The 18,685-nt window shown below is 48.6% G+C and overlaps 2 protein-coding genes across 9 annotated transcripts in view; one reads left to right on the forward strand and one right to left on the reverse strand.

Annotated features, from left to right (window-relative positions):
- Positions 1-2,819, reverse strand: part of SPRING1 (SREBF pathway regulator in golgi 1) — a 270,150-nt gene extending 267,331 nt beyond the window's left edge. For 3 of the 8 annotated variants that reach the window (XR_009697368.1, XM_061169842.1, XM_061169840.1), the window contains exon 1: positions 2,559-2,819. Coding sequence is in view for 6 of the 8 variants with exons in the window: in XM_061169842.1 (XP_061025825.1) it covers positions 2,559-2,669 (111 nt within the window). In the remaining 2 variants the exon portion in view is untranslated. The remainder of the gene's footprint in view (positions 1-2,558) is intronic. The other 5 variants (XM_061169845.1, XM_061169844.1, XM_061169843.1 and 2 more) reach the window with 3 other exon arrangements.
- Positions 2,820-2,957: 138 nt separating this feature from the next.
- The window catches only part of RNFT2 (ring finger protein, transmembrane 2), a 61,581-nt gene continuing 45,853 nt past the window's right edge, over positions 2,958-18,685 (forward strand). The window contains exons 1-5 of the mRNA XM_061169123.1: positions 2,958-3,120; positions 5,447-5,505; positions 10,578-11,056; positions 13,084-13,160; positions 16,558-16,658. Of these exons, the coding sequence (XP_061025106.1) occupies positions 5,459-5,505; positions 10,578-11,056; positions 13,084-13,160; positions 16,558-16,658 (704 nt within the window). The 5' untranslated portion in view covers positions 2,958-3,120; positions 5,447-5,458. The remainder of the gene's footprint in view (positions 3,121-5,446; positions 5,506-10,577; positions 11,057-13,083; positions 13,161-16,557; positions 16,659-18,685) is intronic.

Raw genomic sequence — 18,685 nt, forward strand, 5'->3', positions numbered from 1 at the left:
CAAGTCTCCATCAAATGATGATGGCTAAACAAAATGTGTTAGATGCCTACAAGGGCATATTATTCAGACATAAAAATGAAGTACTAATACATGCTACAACATGGATGAGACTTGAAAACTGGCTTTTAACTGAAAGAAGACAGACACAGAAGACCACATAGTGTATGTTTCCATTTATATGAAATGTCCAGAATACATAAATCCATGGAGACAGAAAGTTGACTAGTGGTTGCCAGGGGCTTGATGGGCAGGGATAGAGAGATTATATCTAACGCGTTTCTTAGGCAGTGGGGGAATCAGATCCAGAAAAATCTGCAAAACAAAACTGTTGTCAAAAGTTTCAGGGGATTCACGATCACCCCCCCCACACACATACACACACCCCTAGGACTGTAGTCACAGATCACGAGTTAAAAAAAAAAAAAAAAAAAAGACACACGAGGGGAAAAAAAAAAAAAAAGAACAAGGTACACCAGAGTACTTAAAAGGCATTTGTAGGAGGAATTCCCTGGTGGTCAAGTGGTTAGGACTCTGCACTTTCACTGCTGAGGGTCCGGGGGTTCGATCCCTGGTCAGCAACTAAGACCCCACAAGCCCCGCGGTGCAGCCAAAAAAACAAAGTGGTTGTAGGGAAAGTCACAGTGTAGACAGCATCTGAGTCAGACAGGAAAAATCAGAAGGAGTGTGCCAGGCTGGGAAGAAAGGAAAAGTCACTCCAATTAAAAAGATTTGATTGTTTGTTCAACCAATATCTGAATACCCATGAAGTGCCTGGCAGTAGGGACTGGGATTCTATGAACAACAAAGACAAGGTCCCTGGTCTCCAAAAAATTACGTTCTAGAAGTGAGAGTGAGGGGAGACAGATAAACAAGTAAATGACCCAGAAATGCTCAGTAAGTGACGCTTACCGCAAAGAAAATAAAGCAGAATTATGGGCAAGGAACTGAAGTCACTGAGATTGTGTCACCTGGTGTGAGCTGGGGCAATAATAATTAGCCTCACCTGAACTGACAAAACAAAAAACAAAAACCACTCACAATGCAGAGATCCTGCAACGGGCGTCTGGAGTTCTATCTGAGTGCAACAGGAACCCAAAGAAGAACTAACTATACACAAGGGAGTGCTGGGATTTTTTTTTTTCTTTTCAGATTATCACTCCTCCTGCTGGGTAGAGAACAGACTGTAGGATAAGAAAGGAAGCAGAGACCTGTTGGTGGGCTACTGCAGCGGTCCAGACAGGGAAAAGCAGAAGGTATCTGTGGCTGGGGAATGGTAATGCCACTCAGTGAGGCTGGGAAGACTGGAGAGAAGTGGTGGTGGAGAATCAGGAGTTCTGTTTTGGCCAAGTATGAGGAGCCGACAACGCACTCAAAAAGGGACGTCAAGCAAGCAATGGGATGTAAGAACCTTGGGGTTTCTGGATAGGTCTAGGCTGGAGTTAGAAATCAGGGCAGCAACAGCATACAGCTGGTATTTAAACCAATGGTGCTAGAGATGAGCTGGGTCAGCTGCGAGGAAGGCAGAGGGCTGAGTCCGGGGTCACTACAGCACCCACCTGACAGAGAGGGAACAACACGTGACCACGAGCAGGCGTCTGCGAAGTTGTGAAAACACAAGTGCAAGCACTTAGTTTGCATGAATGTCACCAACGCATCCCAGTCACCAGAAGAGGCTTAGAACACTCAGCCTGTCAGCCTGAGGTGAGAGGTGGGATACGGTTCCCTAACTTTCCATTTTACAATCTCCTAAAACTAAGGTGACCGTATCATTTAGTATTTCTTTTCTATTCATTGACAAATTTTATACGAATATGACCCTTGAGAATGAAAAGGGGAGCTTTTCTAACTCCATCAGCGCAAGAGCATAAACCAGGGCTGTCCCGGGTACACCCTGGCATATGCTCACCCTTTCTAAAAACCTAAACGCCTGAACTGGACCTCTAAACGAAGGGACAATGCTCTGGGTAACATTTCCCACCAAAGCATCCTGCCTTTTCTCCCACAAATTCGCACAGAGAAGAAAAAACTAAGCGGATGGGGAGGTGAAAAGAAAATTCCACCCAACCACGTTATGCACAGAAAGAGCACCTCGTGGGTCCTGAGGCGTCTCCCTGCCGGACAACCGAGCCCCTAAATTAAATGAAAACCAGGCACACCAGCGCTGGCTTCGTAGCTCAGCTGGGCATCTTACTGGCCCAGGCATCTCCACCTTTCCCAGTCTCGAGTTCCCCCGCTGGAACCCGGGGACACCGCCCCCCAGAACGGCCGCGAGGAGAAGGGAGAAATGCTCGCCCCCGCTCAGCACTCGGCCTGGCAGGTAGGAGGCAAGGAGACGGCCCTCAGGGTGATAAGCACAGCGTAAGGGCCCACAGCACCGGGTTCGAGTCCCAGCTCTGCCCTTGGCCTACCAACGAAATGGGCGGGTCCCTTCGCCCGTCCTCCGCCCCGGGACACGAACGCCCACCTCTCCGGACCAGGCGGCCCGGCGCACCGGACACTCGGGCAGCGCGGCTGCAGAGGCAGCTTCCCTCACCCGGGGAGGGAGGGCGGCCACTGACCTGCTTGAAGGTGCTGGTGAGGAAGTAGACGAGCGAGAGCCCGAAGACCAGGGCGAGCACCCACCTCTTCCGCAGGAGCCGCCGCCACACCATGGCCGCCAGGTTCACCATCCCGGCGCGGAGCGGGGCAGGCCCGGGACCCGGGCGGCATGGCCCCTATGCGGCCGGCAGCCCCATGGCTCGCGGCGGGCGCCGGCCCCGCGGCCCTCAGCCCTCAGCCCAGCCAGCTCCCGTCAGGCACCCCGCGCCTCCCCACGTGACCTCGCCCCACGCACCGCCTCCACACCTCTCGCGTCACCCGCCTGCCTCGTTCGGCCTCCTCCTCATTGGTCCCTGCAGAGCGGCGGCTTCCTATTGGCTGAATCCGGGGAAGGGGGCGGGCAATCGTGTGCGTGCTGCCGGTGGAGCTGTGCCCGGGTCTCAGCGCCGTGTGCCGCGACCTGAGCAAGAACCTGGGGAGAGGCCGGAAGCACTCGGAAGTCAGGTGCTCCCCGGGCCGCGCGAGTGATTGGCTTGGAAGCACGAGAATGATGCCGCTGTGATTGCCGAATCGTCTGGGCAGGTAAAAAGAGAACGTTATTTTTTCCCCCCGGTATGGTCAGCGTAATCTCCTGCCCTTGCAGTCCTGGGGCGTTTCGCGGTAAACTTTGGTTGCAGGAATGAAAAACGTTTGCAGCATTGTATATGGAGCGCACCTGCCTGCTTCCAGTGCAAGTGATGCAGGAGGTGCTGTCTTGCGTGCATTTCGGTGCAGTCATATAACGGCTCGGGGGTGCAACTTAAAACCTCTCATACATTGAAAACTCTGGTGAAATCCTTCTTAGGGATGGAGCGCGGTGTATGGAGCAGAGGGTAAAAAGGCATTTCATTCAGTCATTCAGATGCATCCCACGTGCAAACGTTTTATTACAGAATTCGATATTGGAATAATTATGTACGGCCTGCTGCCAGCACAGGACCTGAAGCCCCTTAGAAAGCAAGCATCTGAAAGTGGAATCTTGGGTATTTTATTTAGGAGGCTGTGTCAAATTTATGGATGGAAACGAGATTCTGTATTTTATTTTCCCCAAGGATTTGCAGGCGATGAGGAATCATTGCGGGGGGAGGGGGCATTAAGGCGAGATGGCAAGTTCTTGAAACAGATTTAGGGGATGAGCTTTCCTTCATATATGAAGATGGTGCTACTGACCCGTTTTTTGGCTGATTTTCTAAAAGAGAAAGGAGGCTTAGCTGGTGGGTTGTCTCGCTAATCAGTGGCCCTGGTAACACCAATGCTGTCCCCTGAAGAAGGCTGGTCAGGATCAGGAAGTCACTCAACAACCCGTTATGGGACCCTGAACTAAGAGCGCCATCTTTGGTCCTGGTACAAAAAAAATATTCAAGGAAGCTAAACCAACTCATGGAAAGTCTCTGGCCTTTATTTCTTCTCTGGAGTGAGACGTCAGGGAGGGAGCAAGGGATGCAGAAAAAGGTAAGTGAGAGACCCATTGATGTTTTGCTCATTGAATAAATACTTGTTGAGTGCTACTCTGTGCCAGGCAGTGTTCTAGATGTGGAAGCAGAAGGGCAAACCAGGCAGACCGATCCTTGCTTTTGTGGCATTCGCACTCTAATGGAGGACAGGTCATAAATAAATATGCAAACGTGTAAATAAATGATAAGTGCTATGAAGAAGGTAAAACGGGGCAATGTATGTTGGGTCAGGAGGGTGAGAGGAGAAGGCCTCTGGAAGGAGGTGACATTTGTCCTGAGGGAGCTAGCCAGAAGGAAAAGCATTCTAGGGAGAAGGAACAGCAAGTAAAAAGGCCCGGAGGCAGGGACAAGCTGGCACGTTTGAAAAACGAAAAGGCCGGTGTGGTTGGAGGAGAGTGGAGGCAAATGAGGTTGGGAACAGGTGAGGCCTGCAGGCCAGGAACAGAGCTTGAATTTTATTCTGATTGCAGTGGGTAGCCTGCAGAGGGCCTTAAACATATTTTCTGTATTCCCCAATCACGACTCAGAGTTTGACAATAGGACAAGATATTAATACATTCAGATCATAACGGTCCTCAGGAGTCCCAACAAGGTATCAGTGGAAGGCTAACAAGGGACAAGGAGGCAACAGAACCATCTGCTTATAACTACCCGTGAAGCCCTAAGACTTATTCTCAGGTTCAAGGCATCCCATGGACTATTCACTTAAGTGTTCTATTCCATCCAGGGTTTGGAGCCTCTGGTAAGCTCCTGTGACCCGTGCATCCCTTTGGAGAGGAAGAAGAGGGAGAGGCCTGCTTTCTCTGGAATCCAGTGGTCACATCCCCACCTGAATGCCCACCTCAGGTGTCGTCAACATGGAGTTCTGAAGTCCCTGTGGTTCCTCACAGTGAACCAGGTGACGTGTCTCCATGAGAATTCAGATCTTCTTTACCACTGTATTAAATGTAAGGGCTGGAAGGAAGCTTTGAGTTCGGACACTTCACCCCTCTCCCATTTAACCTATGGGGAGTCTGAGGCCACAGAGAGGTTACTGATTTGTCCAGGGTCACACAGCAAATTAGGGGTGGCATCAGTCCAGGATCCATGTTTCCTAACTGTCAGTCTGCTGCTCACTTGACCTCCTCCAGCACCTCTTTGCTTTACAGTTCACTTCTTTCTCCTCTGACATGAGAACTTCCTCCACCTCCGCTCTCATCCTTCTCATCCATGAAATGGGCTGATGACACTTTCTTCATGGGACGGGATGTTGATTTGAGGGTTGAATGGCATAACAGACCGAAACACAGTTTGCAAAATGTCAGAGAGCTCTAGGGAAGTAAGATACAAGTAGTACTTGTTTATGGTTACCATGGTGATCTGACAGGCACTGAGAATATTGGGAGACTCTGGCTCATGCATGTGTTGACTTTTAGGTCTTAAGGAAAATGCAGAGACGCCACAGCAGCAACACGGATAACGTTCCACCTGAAAGGTAGGCATCCCCTCATTCCATCTGAGGCTCCGAGCTTCAGGTGGTCAAGGGCAACCCAAAACTGGATGAGTAATACCTGCCCCTCGGGGCTACTTGTTAGAAGAGCAGAGGAAATCTGATTGGAAACTGCTTTGCACAGCGATGGCCTCGTATCCTCAACACGTGACAGCTTGCTGTTGCTCTTATGGTAATTCTCAAAGCCTGTGCAAACAGTGATCCACTTGACTCATCGTAGCAATGATTGTATCCAGGGGATTTTAATTTATAGGTGTCTGAGTGGCAACATGGAGAGGCTGATGACATTGAAAGAAGATTTTTATTACTTGCATTTTCCAAGAGAAGGGGGCATGTCGCTCTATGCAGGGCCACATGGGGAAGCACCGGGGTCAGCCAAGAGGCAGAAAGGAGCAAAGGGAAAGCGTAGGTCACAGCTTTTATTGTGTTTTCCACACAGAGTAAGGCAGGGGAGGGGAAACAGCTTAGGATTGACTAGTTTGAATAACGTTGGTGGGCTCTAGGCTATAGGAGTGGTCTCTAGTTGTCTGTACCTGGCCCTGAGTGATTTGGGGCAGAGGAAATATTGGCTGAGAATGTGAATTAGATAAAGGAGGTGGTTGGGGATGTGAGCTCTGGATCACAGGGGAGTTGTGAACAACTTTGGCCATTAGTTTGACCCTATAATGTGTAGATGCCAAATAGACAAGTACAGAATCTAAGAAAACACAGTTAAAACACTAATAAGCTAGAACTTCTATCTACTTAAGCCAAAGAGAGTACAGACCATGGGGACCTGTTCTCAGGTTGTGACAATCTCCCAGCCTCAACCCCCTCACCATGCTGGACCGTACATCCGAGGAACAGGCAGCCAAGCTTTTCCTCCCTTGCAGCCCATTTCAAGTCCCCTGCAATTCTTGAGATTGGCCGCACAATCACAAAATACCCACCAGTCCAGTATTGAGTTTTCCATCAAGCCTGCCTGTTCTGCAGGGAAGGGCACTGGCCTTAAGTCAGACAACCCTTGGCCAAAATCCAAGCTCAGCCACTTCCCCCTTTGCTGCTTTTGGCAAGCACCTTCACCTCTAGGCCTCAGTTTCCCCATCCATAAATGGCAGATAACAAAACTCAGGTTTGCTTATGAATGAGTGAATGAGTGAAGATACACAAACACAGAACCCGGCATCTAATAAGCATGGCTGTTGGAGCTTTTCCAGCCTCTGAAGACAGAATTACTCTTTGCTCTCAAATAAACGGTGAGGTCTTTGGGGACAGAGACCATGCTGGAGAAGTAATGGCCACTGTGTATTGTGTGCTTATTTGTGTCACCCTCACATTAGCCTGTGGAAGTGAGGACTGTTTTTATCACCATTTTATCGATGAGGAAACTGGGGCTCAGAGAGGGTAAGTTACCTGATGTCACACAGCAAGGAAGTGGCAGGACTGAGATTCAGGCCCTGGTCCATTTGACCCCTGCAAAGTCTGTGCTTTGAGATACCACATTTCATCTGCCTCCTATCTGGGTGGATTCACTCTTCTCCCAGCCTACTTCACGTTCTAGCCTTTAAGTGGTTAAGTTGGAAGCTCAGCCTCTGCCCCCCCAAGGAATATTCTTTCCCGTTTAGGCCCAGAGAAGGGAGGCCAGCTATAAAAAGGTCCTTGGTGGGTTGAGTCTTCCCTGGTTGTTGTACTGGAGGCCCCCTGAGCCCAGTGGACTCAGAGTGCTGGCAAGCTCAAGGCAGACAGGAGGCTTTCCAGGTCCCTGTGGGACGGTGGGGGAGAGAGGGCGGCCACTGTGGGCACCTGCCAGGACTCCTGCTTTCTGAGCCAGCTTCTTGAAGTGCAGAAAATGCTCAGGTCCCCTTGAGGATCATAGCCATGGTGTTAGTTGTTGTTGTCATTATTAATACTATCTTTATTATTATCCCGAACCCAAGAGAATAGGACCACACATTTCCTGGGCTTTTGGAGCCAGGAGGGATGGGCCATGGGAGGTGGGGGAGTGGGTAACCATCTTCAAGTTCCCTCCCTTGCTGGGGTGTAAACCTGGTGGTTTATGATAACTTACCCCCAGGTCAAGTTTGTAAGGCCAGCGAAGCCAACCCCAAGATTTCTCCAGACCAGCATCTCCCCTGCTGGGTTTCACAGGTGTTCTACAAGATTGAATAGGTTTTCCATGGAAGAAAATAATCCCATGGTCAAATAAGTTTGGGAAACACTAGGTTTAACAAAGTTAATTTTTTCAGTTGCAGGCCTTCTCAGAGCCGTTAGTATGCTTATTCATTCATTCTTTCAAATAATATTTATTGAGCATGTTCTGTGCGTGAGGTGCATTGTGCTGGGTAGTGGTAATCCAATGGGGAGCAAACAGTCATGGTCTTTGACCTTATGGAGCAGGGCCCAGTCTCAAGTGCCATTCTCAGTGCTGACTGCATGTTAGAATCACCCGGAAGGCTCCAAAGAAATAGGGGTGCTGAGGCCCAACCCCAAAGATTTTGATTCAGTTGGTCAACATTGGGTCCAGGGCACCTGTGTTTTTCAAAAGCTCCCTCGAGTTATTATAATGTACACCCAGAGTTGAGAGTCACAGGTAAGGAGTAAAACAATAAATATGATCAGTCCTGTGCAGGGGAGGGTAGAGTGCAGTGAGGACAGAGAGCAAGGAGACTGGCATTGTCCAGCAGGCAGGCACGGCTCCACCGAGCAAGAGAGATTTCTAGCCAGAATCTGAGGGATGAGCATAAGTTACCTAGGTGGGACAGGGTGGGGCTGGGGGACAGCCCATGAAGGGGACGGCCTGGGCAAAGGCCCTGCCGTGGGAAGCCCTTGGGCAGTGAGAAAAGGGCACATGGTGAGATTGGAGTTCAGGGCAAGATAATCCAAGATATCTGGCAAGTTCATCTCTCTAAGCCTCGGTTTCTTTATCTGTAAAATGGAAATGATATTAGTCCCTATCTATAGGGTTTATCTGAGACTGCAGGAAGGAGTTGAGAATGGGAAGCCTTTTTAGTGGGTTAGTGAAATAATCAAATATATGGCTTTTTTGTTTTTTTTTTAAATGCACCCTTGTCTCTGAGTGGAGAATAGATTACATAAGATCAAGTGTGAAAGCAGTGTAAAACCTCCCCTGCAGCCTCCCTCTGGGGCCATTTTGTGCCTGGATGATAACTAACATACTTTTTTTTAATTATTATTAATTTATTTATTTATGGCTGCGTTGCGTCTTCTTTGCTGCGTGCAGGGTTTCTTTAGTTGTGGAGAGCAGGGGCTACTGTTCGTTGCGGTGCGGGGGCTACTCTTTGTTGCGGTGCTCGGGCTTCTCTTGTTGCGGAGCACTGGCTCTGGGCGCACAGGCTCTAGTAGTTGTGTCACGCAGGCTTCAGTAGTTGTGGCTCACAGGCTCTAGAGCCCAGGCTCAGTAGTTGTGGCACGTGGGCTTAGTTGCTCTGCGGCATGTGGGATCTTCCCAGACCAGGGCTCGAACCCGTGTCCCCTGCATTGGCAGGCGATTCTAAACCACTGCGCCGATAACTAGCATACTTTTATTAAGCACCTGGGTTGTATGCCCTGGGTTGTGGGGTCCACAGGATGAGTGGAACTCAGCACTCACTTTCAGTAAACTCAGGATGTATTTAGAGTACCATAGGGGTCTGTGGAGGTTCCTTGGGAACCCTACTCTGGGGTGAGATAAGGAAGGGAGGGTGGCTCTTTGCTCCTCCCACTGACAGCGCATTGAGCTAATCAGCTCCACCTGTTGTGTAGACTGATTCCATTCGAAAAGGACAAGCCCAAGAGAAGACACATGACATCCAGAACTCCGGGGCGTGGTGTTCATGGGAAAGTGCACCCAGTTTGGGGCTCACCATTCTTGGAAGGGTAACTCGAGGCTCTCTGCTCCTCCAGCAATGGCTCTGAAAGAGCATCAGCATCCTTTACCTGATTCCAATACAATAGGCCTGTGCTTGGAACTAGAAATGGCAGTTGGCCCTGGAGGTTTTCCATAGGGATTAGAGATAATAGTTCCCATTTACTAAGTGCCAGGTACACTGAAAGGGGTACTCTAAATTTGATCCCCAGGAATTCTATGCATGAATGGTGTTTATACCCATTTTCCAGGTGAGAAAACTGAGTGCAGGATTGTTAAGACCCCTGGGAAGGGTGGAGCTAGGGTTCAAATGTGGGCTTCTCCAATTAAATCTTCTTCCCATTACTTTCTGCTGCCCTCCAAATACCAGTTGTGACCAAGGTGGATCCTCTTGGGAACTGGGAATCATTGAACTTGGAGATTACAGAACCAGGGGTACCTGAGTTTCTGAGGTTATTCTAGAATCAGAGGACTCTGCGCTCCCTTTTCAGTAAAGTATAGTGGTTAAGAAAGCAGGCTCCAGAGGTAGCCTTCCTGGGTTTGACTCTTCCCTGTTCCATACCTTATCAGCTGTGTGATCCTGGACAAGTTACTTTTTTCTGTGCCTCAGTTTCTTGATCTGTAAGATGGTATTATTAGTACCTAGTTCACAGGGTTGATAGGAAGATTTAATGAGTTAATTAATGGAAAGCACTTAGAAAAGTATCTGGCACATAGTAAAATTTCAGTAAAGATTATGACCCTATTGCTATTATTACTTATATTAGTTTGCTAGGGCTGCAGGGTGACAAGGTATCACAGTCTAGGTGGCTTAAACTACAGAAATTTATTTTCTACAATTCGGGAGGCTGGAGGTCCAAGATCAAGGCATCGGCAGGGTTGGTTTCTTCTGAGGCTTACAGATGGGCACCTTCTCTCTGTGTCTTCACATCATCTTCCCTCCCGCGTGTCTGTGTCCAAATTTCCTCCTCTTATAAGGACACCAGTCATATTGGATTAAGGCTGGCCCTAATGATCTCATTTTCACTTACCTATGCAAAAGCCCTGTCTTCAAAAACTGTCACAGGCTGAGGTACTGGGGGTTAGGGTCTCAATATATGATTTTCCTGGGGCAGGGGCCCCAATTCGGCCCATAACATCATTGATAGGGTCATTTGCCCCCCATCCTCCACTGCCTGACTTGGTGGGGGCTTTCTCCTCCCTTCTGGCCCAGAAATCGCAGTCAAGCGCTCAGCTCTGAGGCGAGTGTGGACGAAGGCGGAGTCTTTGAGAGTCTGAAGGCAGAAGCGGCCTCCCCGCCAGCGCTCTTCTCCGGCTTATCGGGCCTCCCGACAGGCAGCCTCCCCGCCACCCCTTTCCCATCCAGCCTGGTGTTGGGGGCCGCGGCGGGCGGCGGGGACGTGTTCCTCCAGATGCCCACACCCAGGGAGGAAGGCGGGGGCCGCGGTGAGGGGGGCGCCTACCACCACCGCCAGCCCCACCACCACTTCCACCATGGCGGCCACCGCGGGGGCTCCCTGCTGCAGCACGTGGGCGGGGACCACCGGGCGCACTCCGACGAGGCAGGCGACGAGCAGCCCGGGACGCCTGCCCCGGCCCTGTCCGAGCTGAAGGCCGTGATCTGCTGGCTCCAGAAAGGGCTGCCCTTCATCCTCATCCTCCTGGCCAAAGTGTGCTTCCAGCATAAGCTTGGTGAGTGTGGAGGGATGCAGGGCTCAAAGACTGCCGCCTCACCCGTTGGGTAGGGGGGTGGGGTCTCCATCCCAAGTGCCAAGGGAAGGCAGTAGAGGTCCTTATGGTGCAAAGTCCTTAAGAGTCCAGGATTCTGAGTCAGACCTGGGTTCAAATCCTGGCCGACTAGCTGTGTGACTTGGGGCAAGCCACTCACATTCTTTGAGTCTCAGATTCGTCATCTCTCCAGCGGGGTTGTGGTAGAAACTTCCACAGCTGGTTGGGTGATGTGAAGGAATAGAGTGTACTACCCAGGAGTTCAGACTGCTTGGGTCTGAACCTGAGCTCTGCCCCCTTCCTAGCTGTGTGACGCTGGGTACATTATTTAACCTCTCTGTGCCTCAGTCCAATCATCCATAAAATGGGGGTTAAAATAGTATATGTACTATTACAAATACTATTACATATGTATTATAGCTATATATAGACTATAATAGTATGTTACAGATACTATTATAGTATATGAACAGCATCTGCCTTCGTGAGATTGAGTGAGGTTAAATGAGTAAACATATGTAAAGCACTGAGGACAGTGCCTGGCAGAGAGTAAGTGCTATGCAAGTGTAGGTTATTATTTTTATTATATTCATTATTAATACAAGTAAGATACTTAACATAGAACCCTTCACATAGCAAGTGCTCAGTAAATACTACCTGTTATTATTATTAGGAAGTAAGATAATGATCATGAAGTGCTTAGCCTAGTACCTGACACACACTTAACATTCAATAAATGTGGTTTCTGGTCCACTGTTGTTATTATCTGTTACATACTGTTATTAGATCATGATGTTGCCGTGCCCTGGAGAGCTTAGGCTATTGTTTTTATCTTATGGTAGAAATTACGGTACTAATTACTATCTCATGGTTTATTACATCCCACAAGAAATATCTAGAGGAGTTTAGGCCATCGTTTGTGTCTCATTTGCCCCTTTCTGGTGGGTTCCAGCTGACTCAGATCACTCCTTCCTTTTTGGGGTGCTACCATGTCAGTCCCTCCCTTTTTATTCCTAGAAATGGAACCTGGCATGTTCTCCCTTACCCTGAATTCCAGCAAACTCACCACTAATTTTTATTCTCAAGTTTGGTCATTTTGTTTCTCAGTTGGCAGGTTTTTTTGTTTGATCAAAGAGAAGAGTACAAGAAGAGATTGTGGGGTTACTGGTTTTGATTTTGTATGTTTTTAATGAAGAAACACATCTTTTACAAAGTAGATCTGGAAGAATGCCTGGAACACACGTACTATTTAAAAAGTAAAAGTGAACTCCAAGTGTGGGAACTCTGCATGTCATGTGAAAGCAGAATCCTTTCCACAGGGAACTAAAAGTAGGATTCGAAAATCCCTATTTAGGGAGAATTCCAAGATGGTAGCTTGCTAAATTGTGGAATAAAATTCAGTTCTTTTTCCCTACTCTGCAAGGGTCATGTTTTCCTGGTCAGCTAGGAATTCTTTCCCCTTTAACATGAAACTTCAGTTTCTTATGGTGTTGTGGTCTTTTTCTACATATGCTTTTATTACAAATAACGTGCCTCAGATTCTTTTTGAAAGTAGAAATAATAATAGGCACCACTTACTAACTGGTAGAGATTGTACACTGTAAGCAGTACCCCTCCTTGGGTTAAGTACTGTTATTATTCTGTCTGTTTTACAGAGGAGGAAACTGGGGCTCAGAGAGGTACAGTGATTAGTCCAAGCCGAGATTTGAACACAGGTCTTACCGGACTGCACAGCCGATGCTTCTAACTGGTTCTATAAAATACGCCCACAGTGGCCTCAATCCCATCCCTAAGTCAGAGGCCTCTTCTCAGAGTGGCTTGGGGTTCCCAGTGATACACATGGCAGCCCAAATGCCCCCGAAATGGGATTTTTCTCTCTCCTCTGTGGTTAGCGTGCCAACCCTGAGGGGACCAGGGATGTGTCCCTAGTAAGCCCGGGCCAGGCCTGACGAGTCTAAGTGGGTGGTCTCGGCCCCTCCTCTGTCCTGCAGGCATTGCCGTGTGCATCGGGATGGCCAGCACCTTCGCCTATGCCAACTCCACGCTCCGGGAACAGGTCTCTCTAAAGGTGAGTCACCTGGTAAATTACTCTCCTGGGGCTGGTGTAACAAATGACCACAAACTCGGTGGCTTAAAACAACACAAAGGGATTACTCACAGTTCTGTAGATCAGAAGCCTGAAGTGGGTCCCTCTAGCCTAAGATCAAAGTGTCAACAGGACTATGTTCCTTCTGAAGGGTTCAGAGGACCCTTGCCTTTTCCAGGTTCTAGAAGTCACCCACATTCGTTGGCTCATGGCCCCTTCCTCCTTCTTCCTCCAGCAACGTTGCATCTCTGTGACCATCCCTCCATAGACACATCTCCCTCTGACTCTCCTCTTCTGTCTCCCTCTTCCACTTTTACGGACCCTTGTGATTACATTGGACCCCCCCTGGGTAATCCAGAAGACTGTCCCCCACACAGGGTCAGCTGATTAGCAAACTTAATTCCACCTGCAACCTTTATTGCCCTTTGCCATGTAACCTAACATATTCACAGGTTGCAGGGATTAGGACAGGAACACCTTTGGGAGGCCATTCTTCTGCTGCCCACCCTGGGCAGATCCCCGGATGTGCCATCCTTCTCCCTTCCAACAGCAGCCTCTCCCCATGTGCCCCTGGCCCATTCCCCTTATCCTCCCGGCATTCAATCAGTTAGCTCACTTCCAACCCACGCTCATGGTTAAGGCCGCCCCACGGGCACTGCTGGGTGGCCCTACGGCTTCACCACCGTCATCCCGAATGCCCTCTGATATCTGCCGAGCACTAACCGTGTCCAGCACGGTGCTGGACCCATTACACAGCTCCTCTTGCAGATTCATCCCAGCAACCTGGGAGGGAGGCAAAATCATTCTGAACTCATTTTCCCAATGAGGGAACAGTGGCCCAGAATTTCTTGGCTAAGCCATAAGTTTCTTGCCTAAGGCCACACAGCCAGCGTGAAGGGTGGCATCAGGATATGAACCCAGGCATTGAGCCCAGAGCCTGTACTCCGCCCCAGATTCAAATCCCAGCTCCTCCACCCTCCTGCAAGCCCTTGGATGGGTTACCTCGCTGATCTCAGCCTCAGGTGCCACCTCTGGAAAAGGAACTGTCACACCAACTTCATACACCCATCGAAAGGATTAAAGGAGATGGTTCATGGAAGGTGTTTAGTGCAGTGCCTGGCTCATAGGAACAACTTAATTGAGCTATTTTTAACAAGCCTATGTTTTCTGCTGCACATGTGATCCAATAATAGCCACCATCCTCTCTGACCCTGCTTTGGGGTCATCTGCTTTCTCAGAAGCACCTAGGCGTCCATGAGGCACAGATGCCAGCTCAGTCTTTATTTGATACATGAGCACATTGAAGTCTGGAGTTGGGCATGGAGCCAGAGGTTCTTCTTGACCTTTAGTCTCATCTTCTTCATGCAGACCCCTTTCTGCTGCTATTAGATCAGCAGGTTGCTCAATGTCACAGTGGAGGCTATTGGGGCTGGCTCTTTCTCAGATGCAGTAACATCCGCACGGCGCCTTGACTTGAATTTTAGGGGCAAGGGGATGCCTGTATCCATGGACAGGCTTCTAGGGGTCTTTGAACCCTATGAAGACACAGGTGATGATTTGCCTGTCTGTGTATATTTCAGTGGAAGGGAGTCTGCATGACTCTTAGTAAGTTTAGGAATCTCAACTTACTACTGGAGAAGTACCCCATTTGTCCTTCAGAGTCTGGCTTCTCAGGGCATTGCTAATTCCCTTTCTCTTCCACTTTTGGTTTGGATTTACAGGGGATTAAACCGGAATCTATTATTTATTGGCATAAAAAGGGCTGCTGAGTGGATTAATCACATTGATAAGAGCAGTTGGTTGGTTGGAGGTGGTTTCTCAGGCCGTTAACCTTGACCACTCCTGGAATAATGGGTGGATGGAGATGCATTTATTTTGTCTACGCTATGGAAATGTGTGTTGTAACAGTGTGTAGAGCACTGAGCTGTGTCTGGAGACAGTGGAGCATTTACCGAAACCACAGGGAAGGTTACACTGGGAAAGTTATGACCTCATCTTATTCCAGCAATGCAGCCGCCCTGGTCCAGGAAAAGACAAGCTTTTCAGCTTGTCAGCAGCACGGGGGTCTGATTATGTATCCCAGGGTACACAGGCAGGAATGCCCTGCTCTACGCCTCCTCTAGAAATTTCCTCAGGTTGCTGTCAGGCTGAGAGACTACTGAGAAACAGCCAACTGAGAAGGTTTCCCAGCTTGTCTTCCTGGGGACTGATCAGAAACAAGGCTGGAGAAAGAGAAACGGGGCTAGATTGCAAAGGGCTTTGACATCCATGTGTACGAGTTTGAATTTAATCCTATAAATGTGGCCCTATGTTGAATGGTCAGTCCAGGGCAGTAGCCCAAAGGTCCATGCCGGAAAAAGTTAGAGCAGAAGTTTCCAACCTGTCGATCTGAATCTACTGCTGGGTTGTAAAGTCAGAACAACAAGTCCTACCATTTAGTGAGCCTGAAATGTGAGCCTGTACCAGACTGAATGTTTACATTTATCAAGTTTACTTAATCCTTAACAAAACCTCATTTAAAAAAAAATTTTTTTTATTTATTTATTTTCGGCTGCATTGGGTCTTCGTTGCTGCGTGCGGGCTTTCTCTCGTTGTGGCGAGTGGGGGCTACTCTTCGTTGTGGTGCACGGGCTTCTCATTGCGGTGGCTTCTCTTGTTGTGGAGCACGGGCTCTGGCGCATGGGCTTCAGTAGTTGTGGCGCACAGGCTTAGTTGCTCCACAGCATGTGGGGTCTTCCTGGACCAGGGCTCAAACCCATGTCCCCTGCATTGGCCGGCGGATTCTTAACCACTGCGCCACCAGGGAAGTCCCAAAACCTCATTTTTTAATGAGGGCACCGGAGCTTAAAACATGTGCCCTTGAGCCAGAGTTAACTTAATTTCTCTGTGCCTCAGTTCCTAACAGTAAATGTAAACTAACATTTCTTACATGCCAGGCACTGTTCTAAGCATTTCATGTGCATTAATTCTCAGACTCTATAAGAGAGATACAATGTATATCCATTTTACAGACAAGTAAAGAGAAATGTAGAGAGTTTAAGTAATTGCCCAGGGTTGGACAACCTCCAGATAATAGACCAAGGATTTGAACCCAGGCCACCCAGCTCCAGAATCTGTTTTGCTAACCATGGTGCCCTCCTGACTCTCTGGATAGTTCTCCAAGCAGGTTCACACATTTCTGTTACCTTCTCTGTAACCATCCCTTAGGTTCCAGTGGGTTGGAAACATGCCAGCGTCCTTCCTTTCACCATTAGCCCTGCTTCCTCCAAACCTTTGAGAAAGGGAAAAGTTGCCCTTTGTTGGGGAACATTCTGGAATATTCTGCCAGGTGCACCTTTGGCGTTTCAGCATCCCCACAGATCTCTTGCTTTGTCTCTAGGAGAAGAGGTCGGTGCTGGTCATTTTGTGGATCTTAGCCTTTCTGGCGGGGAACACCCTGTATGTGCTCTACACGTTCAGTTCCCAGCAGCTGTATAACAGGTGAGCAGGGGAGTCTGACCCCCAGTGAGAAAGTGGGGGGCTTTGTTGGACTCGGGACCCACAGCCCCTTCATTTGAGAACAATGCAGTAGCTCTAGGTCATGTTGCAACTTTCAAATCCCACCCTGTTGTCATATACACGTGCCTAGAGCATAATTCTTTATAGAAATATAATGCAAGCCACATGTGTAATTTTGCATTTTCTAGTAGCCACATAGTGCATGGTGGGGGAGGACTGGCCAGTAATGGTCTCTAGCACAGGGTTGAAACTCAAGTCAAGCTTTCAGATCATGTCCATCTGTTTTAAAAATGGACTTTGAGGAGTGACCCGTTTCACCACTTTCTGGGGCCACCCGAAGTTGCATGAAAGCAATTTGGGAAGTTAGTTCCAAGGCATCAACATGCATCCCACACACTGCATTAGTTGCCTGGCCCAGAAGATCAAGGTCCTGGTGGAGGGTAAAGGAGATGGAGTTTCCCAGAACCTTGGAGGAATTTCCAGCTCATGCCATTCTCTGGGCATGATCACATTCACAGGCTCAGACCTCTGTGCCCTCATCAAACCGGTGCTGAGTCAAACTGGCAGCACACAAAGAGAAAGAGAGTGACCTAGGAGAAAAGCAACAGAGCTGAGCCTCCTTCCTTATTGATGTCAGTGGTGTAGAGTGCGTTTGTAAATGATACCAATAGCCATTATCTTATTTTGCCCTCCCACTCAGCAGGGTATTGCTGTCCCTATTTTACAGGTGAGGAAACTTTGGCTTAATGAAACCCTTTCTAATAAGCCTTAGTCCCAGTAGGTAACAGAGAGTTTGAATCATCCCAGGATTTGAAGTCTGATGACCAGTGTCAGAGGTTCTTAGTCTTGCCACATACCAGCTTTGTGCCCTTTGGCAAATAGTGGAACCTCTTTGAACCTCGCCTAGTTCCTGCATTTGTGAAACCGGGAGCAAGTTAATGTCTGCCTTACCCACCTGAAGGTCATTACCCACCCACAGGCTAATTATTAGAGAGGCCAAATGTTAATAATATGTGAAAAGTACTGGGCAAACTGTGAAACATTTGATATGTCATAATCATATCATAATATTATTCTTTTATGATAAATTACTTTAGCTATTGGGGGTGATGGCTAATGGGGCAGAAAACTGACAATGAAATGTATCCATCCATTGAAGTTCATAGTGTACGTTAGAAATAAGTGGACTTAGTGATCAATCTGCGGAAAAACACTTGGGCATCTTTCTGGCTCCAAAAACCAAAACAGAAAAAACTCTAAGACAATGAACTAAAACCTATCTGGGTGAATTTAGCAGATTGGTGTCTCTGAGATAAAATGGAAAGTGGAGGGCAGATCTTCATTTCTTTTACGATCAGAGATGCATAATAGAGAAGCAGGGCATGGAAGTCAACCAGCCAGCCTGGGTTATGCCCAGGGAGGGACAAGAGCAGAGACAAAAAGGGGAGCTTAGGGCTGCCAGCCTCTCCGCATATCGTAACTCAGATGCCACTCAGACTTGGAGACGAGGCATCCCACAGAGACAGGGCTCAGATGTGGAAGGACACCAAAGGTATCATGAGAGATTGCAAAAATAGATTATTTTCATTGATTTAACCCTACTCTCGCTCTTCAAAGATACTTTATTCTAAATAGAAATTGACTTTTAAAAATAAAAGTACAAAAATAGACCAGTTCATTCCTCGGACGCTCTCCTCAGGGGGCCTCAGTTTGCGCCGTTTTCCACCAGCCCAGCAGAGTATGTGGGAAGCGTTTAGAAAGCATTCACTCTGGGCTGTGTGCACTGTCCCCTGCTTTTTGGTGGACAGGCAGGACTCGGAGTGGCCTTTGCCTGGAGCCTCTAATCTGGCGGGAAGAAAAGCGAGGGGACCAGCACAGTTTGGGTGCTGGTTCCAATCCTAGCTCCACATTCTAGCTGAGATGCCGTGGGCGGTGACTCCACGTCGAAGCACTCCAGATTCCCCAGCTCAAGATGCGATAATCGTAGTGCCTACCACATAGAGCCTTTG

The sequence above is a fragment of the Eubalaena glacialis genome, chromosome 15 (genome assembly GCF_028564815.1).
Source record: "Eubalaena glacialis isolate mEubGla1 chromosome 15, mEubGla1.1.hap2.+ XY, whole genome shotgun sequence".
Classification (NCBI taxonomy): domain Eukaryota; kingdom Metazoa; phylum Chordata; class Mammalia; order Artiodactyla; family Balaenidae; genus Eubalaena; species Eubalaena glacialis.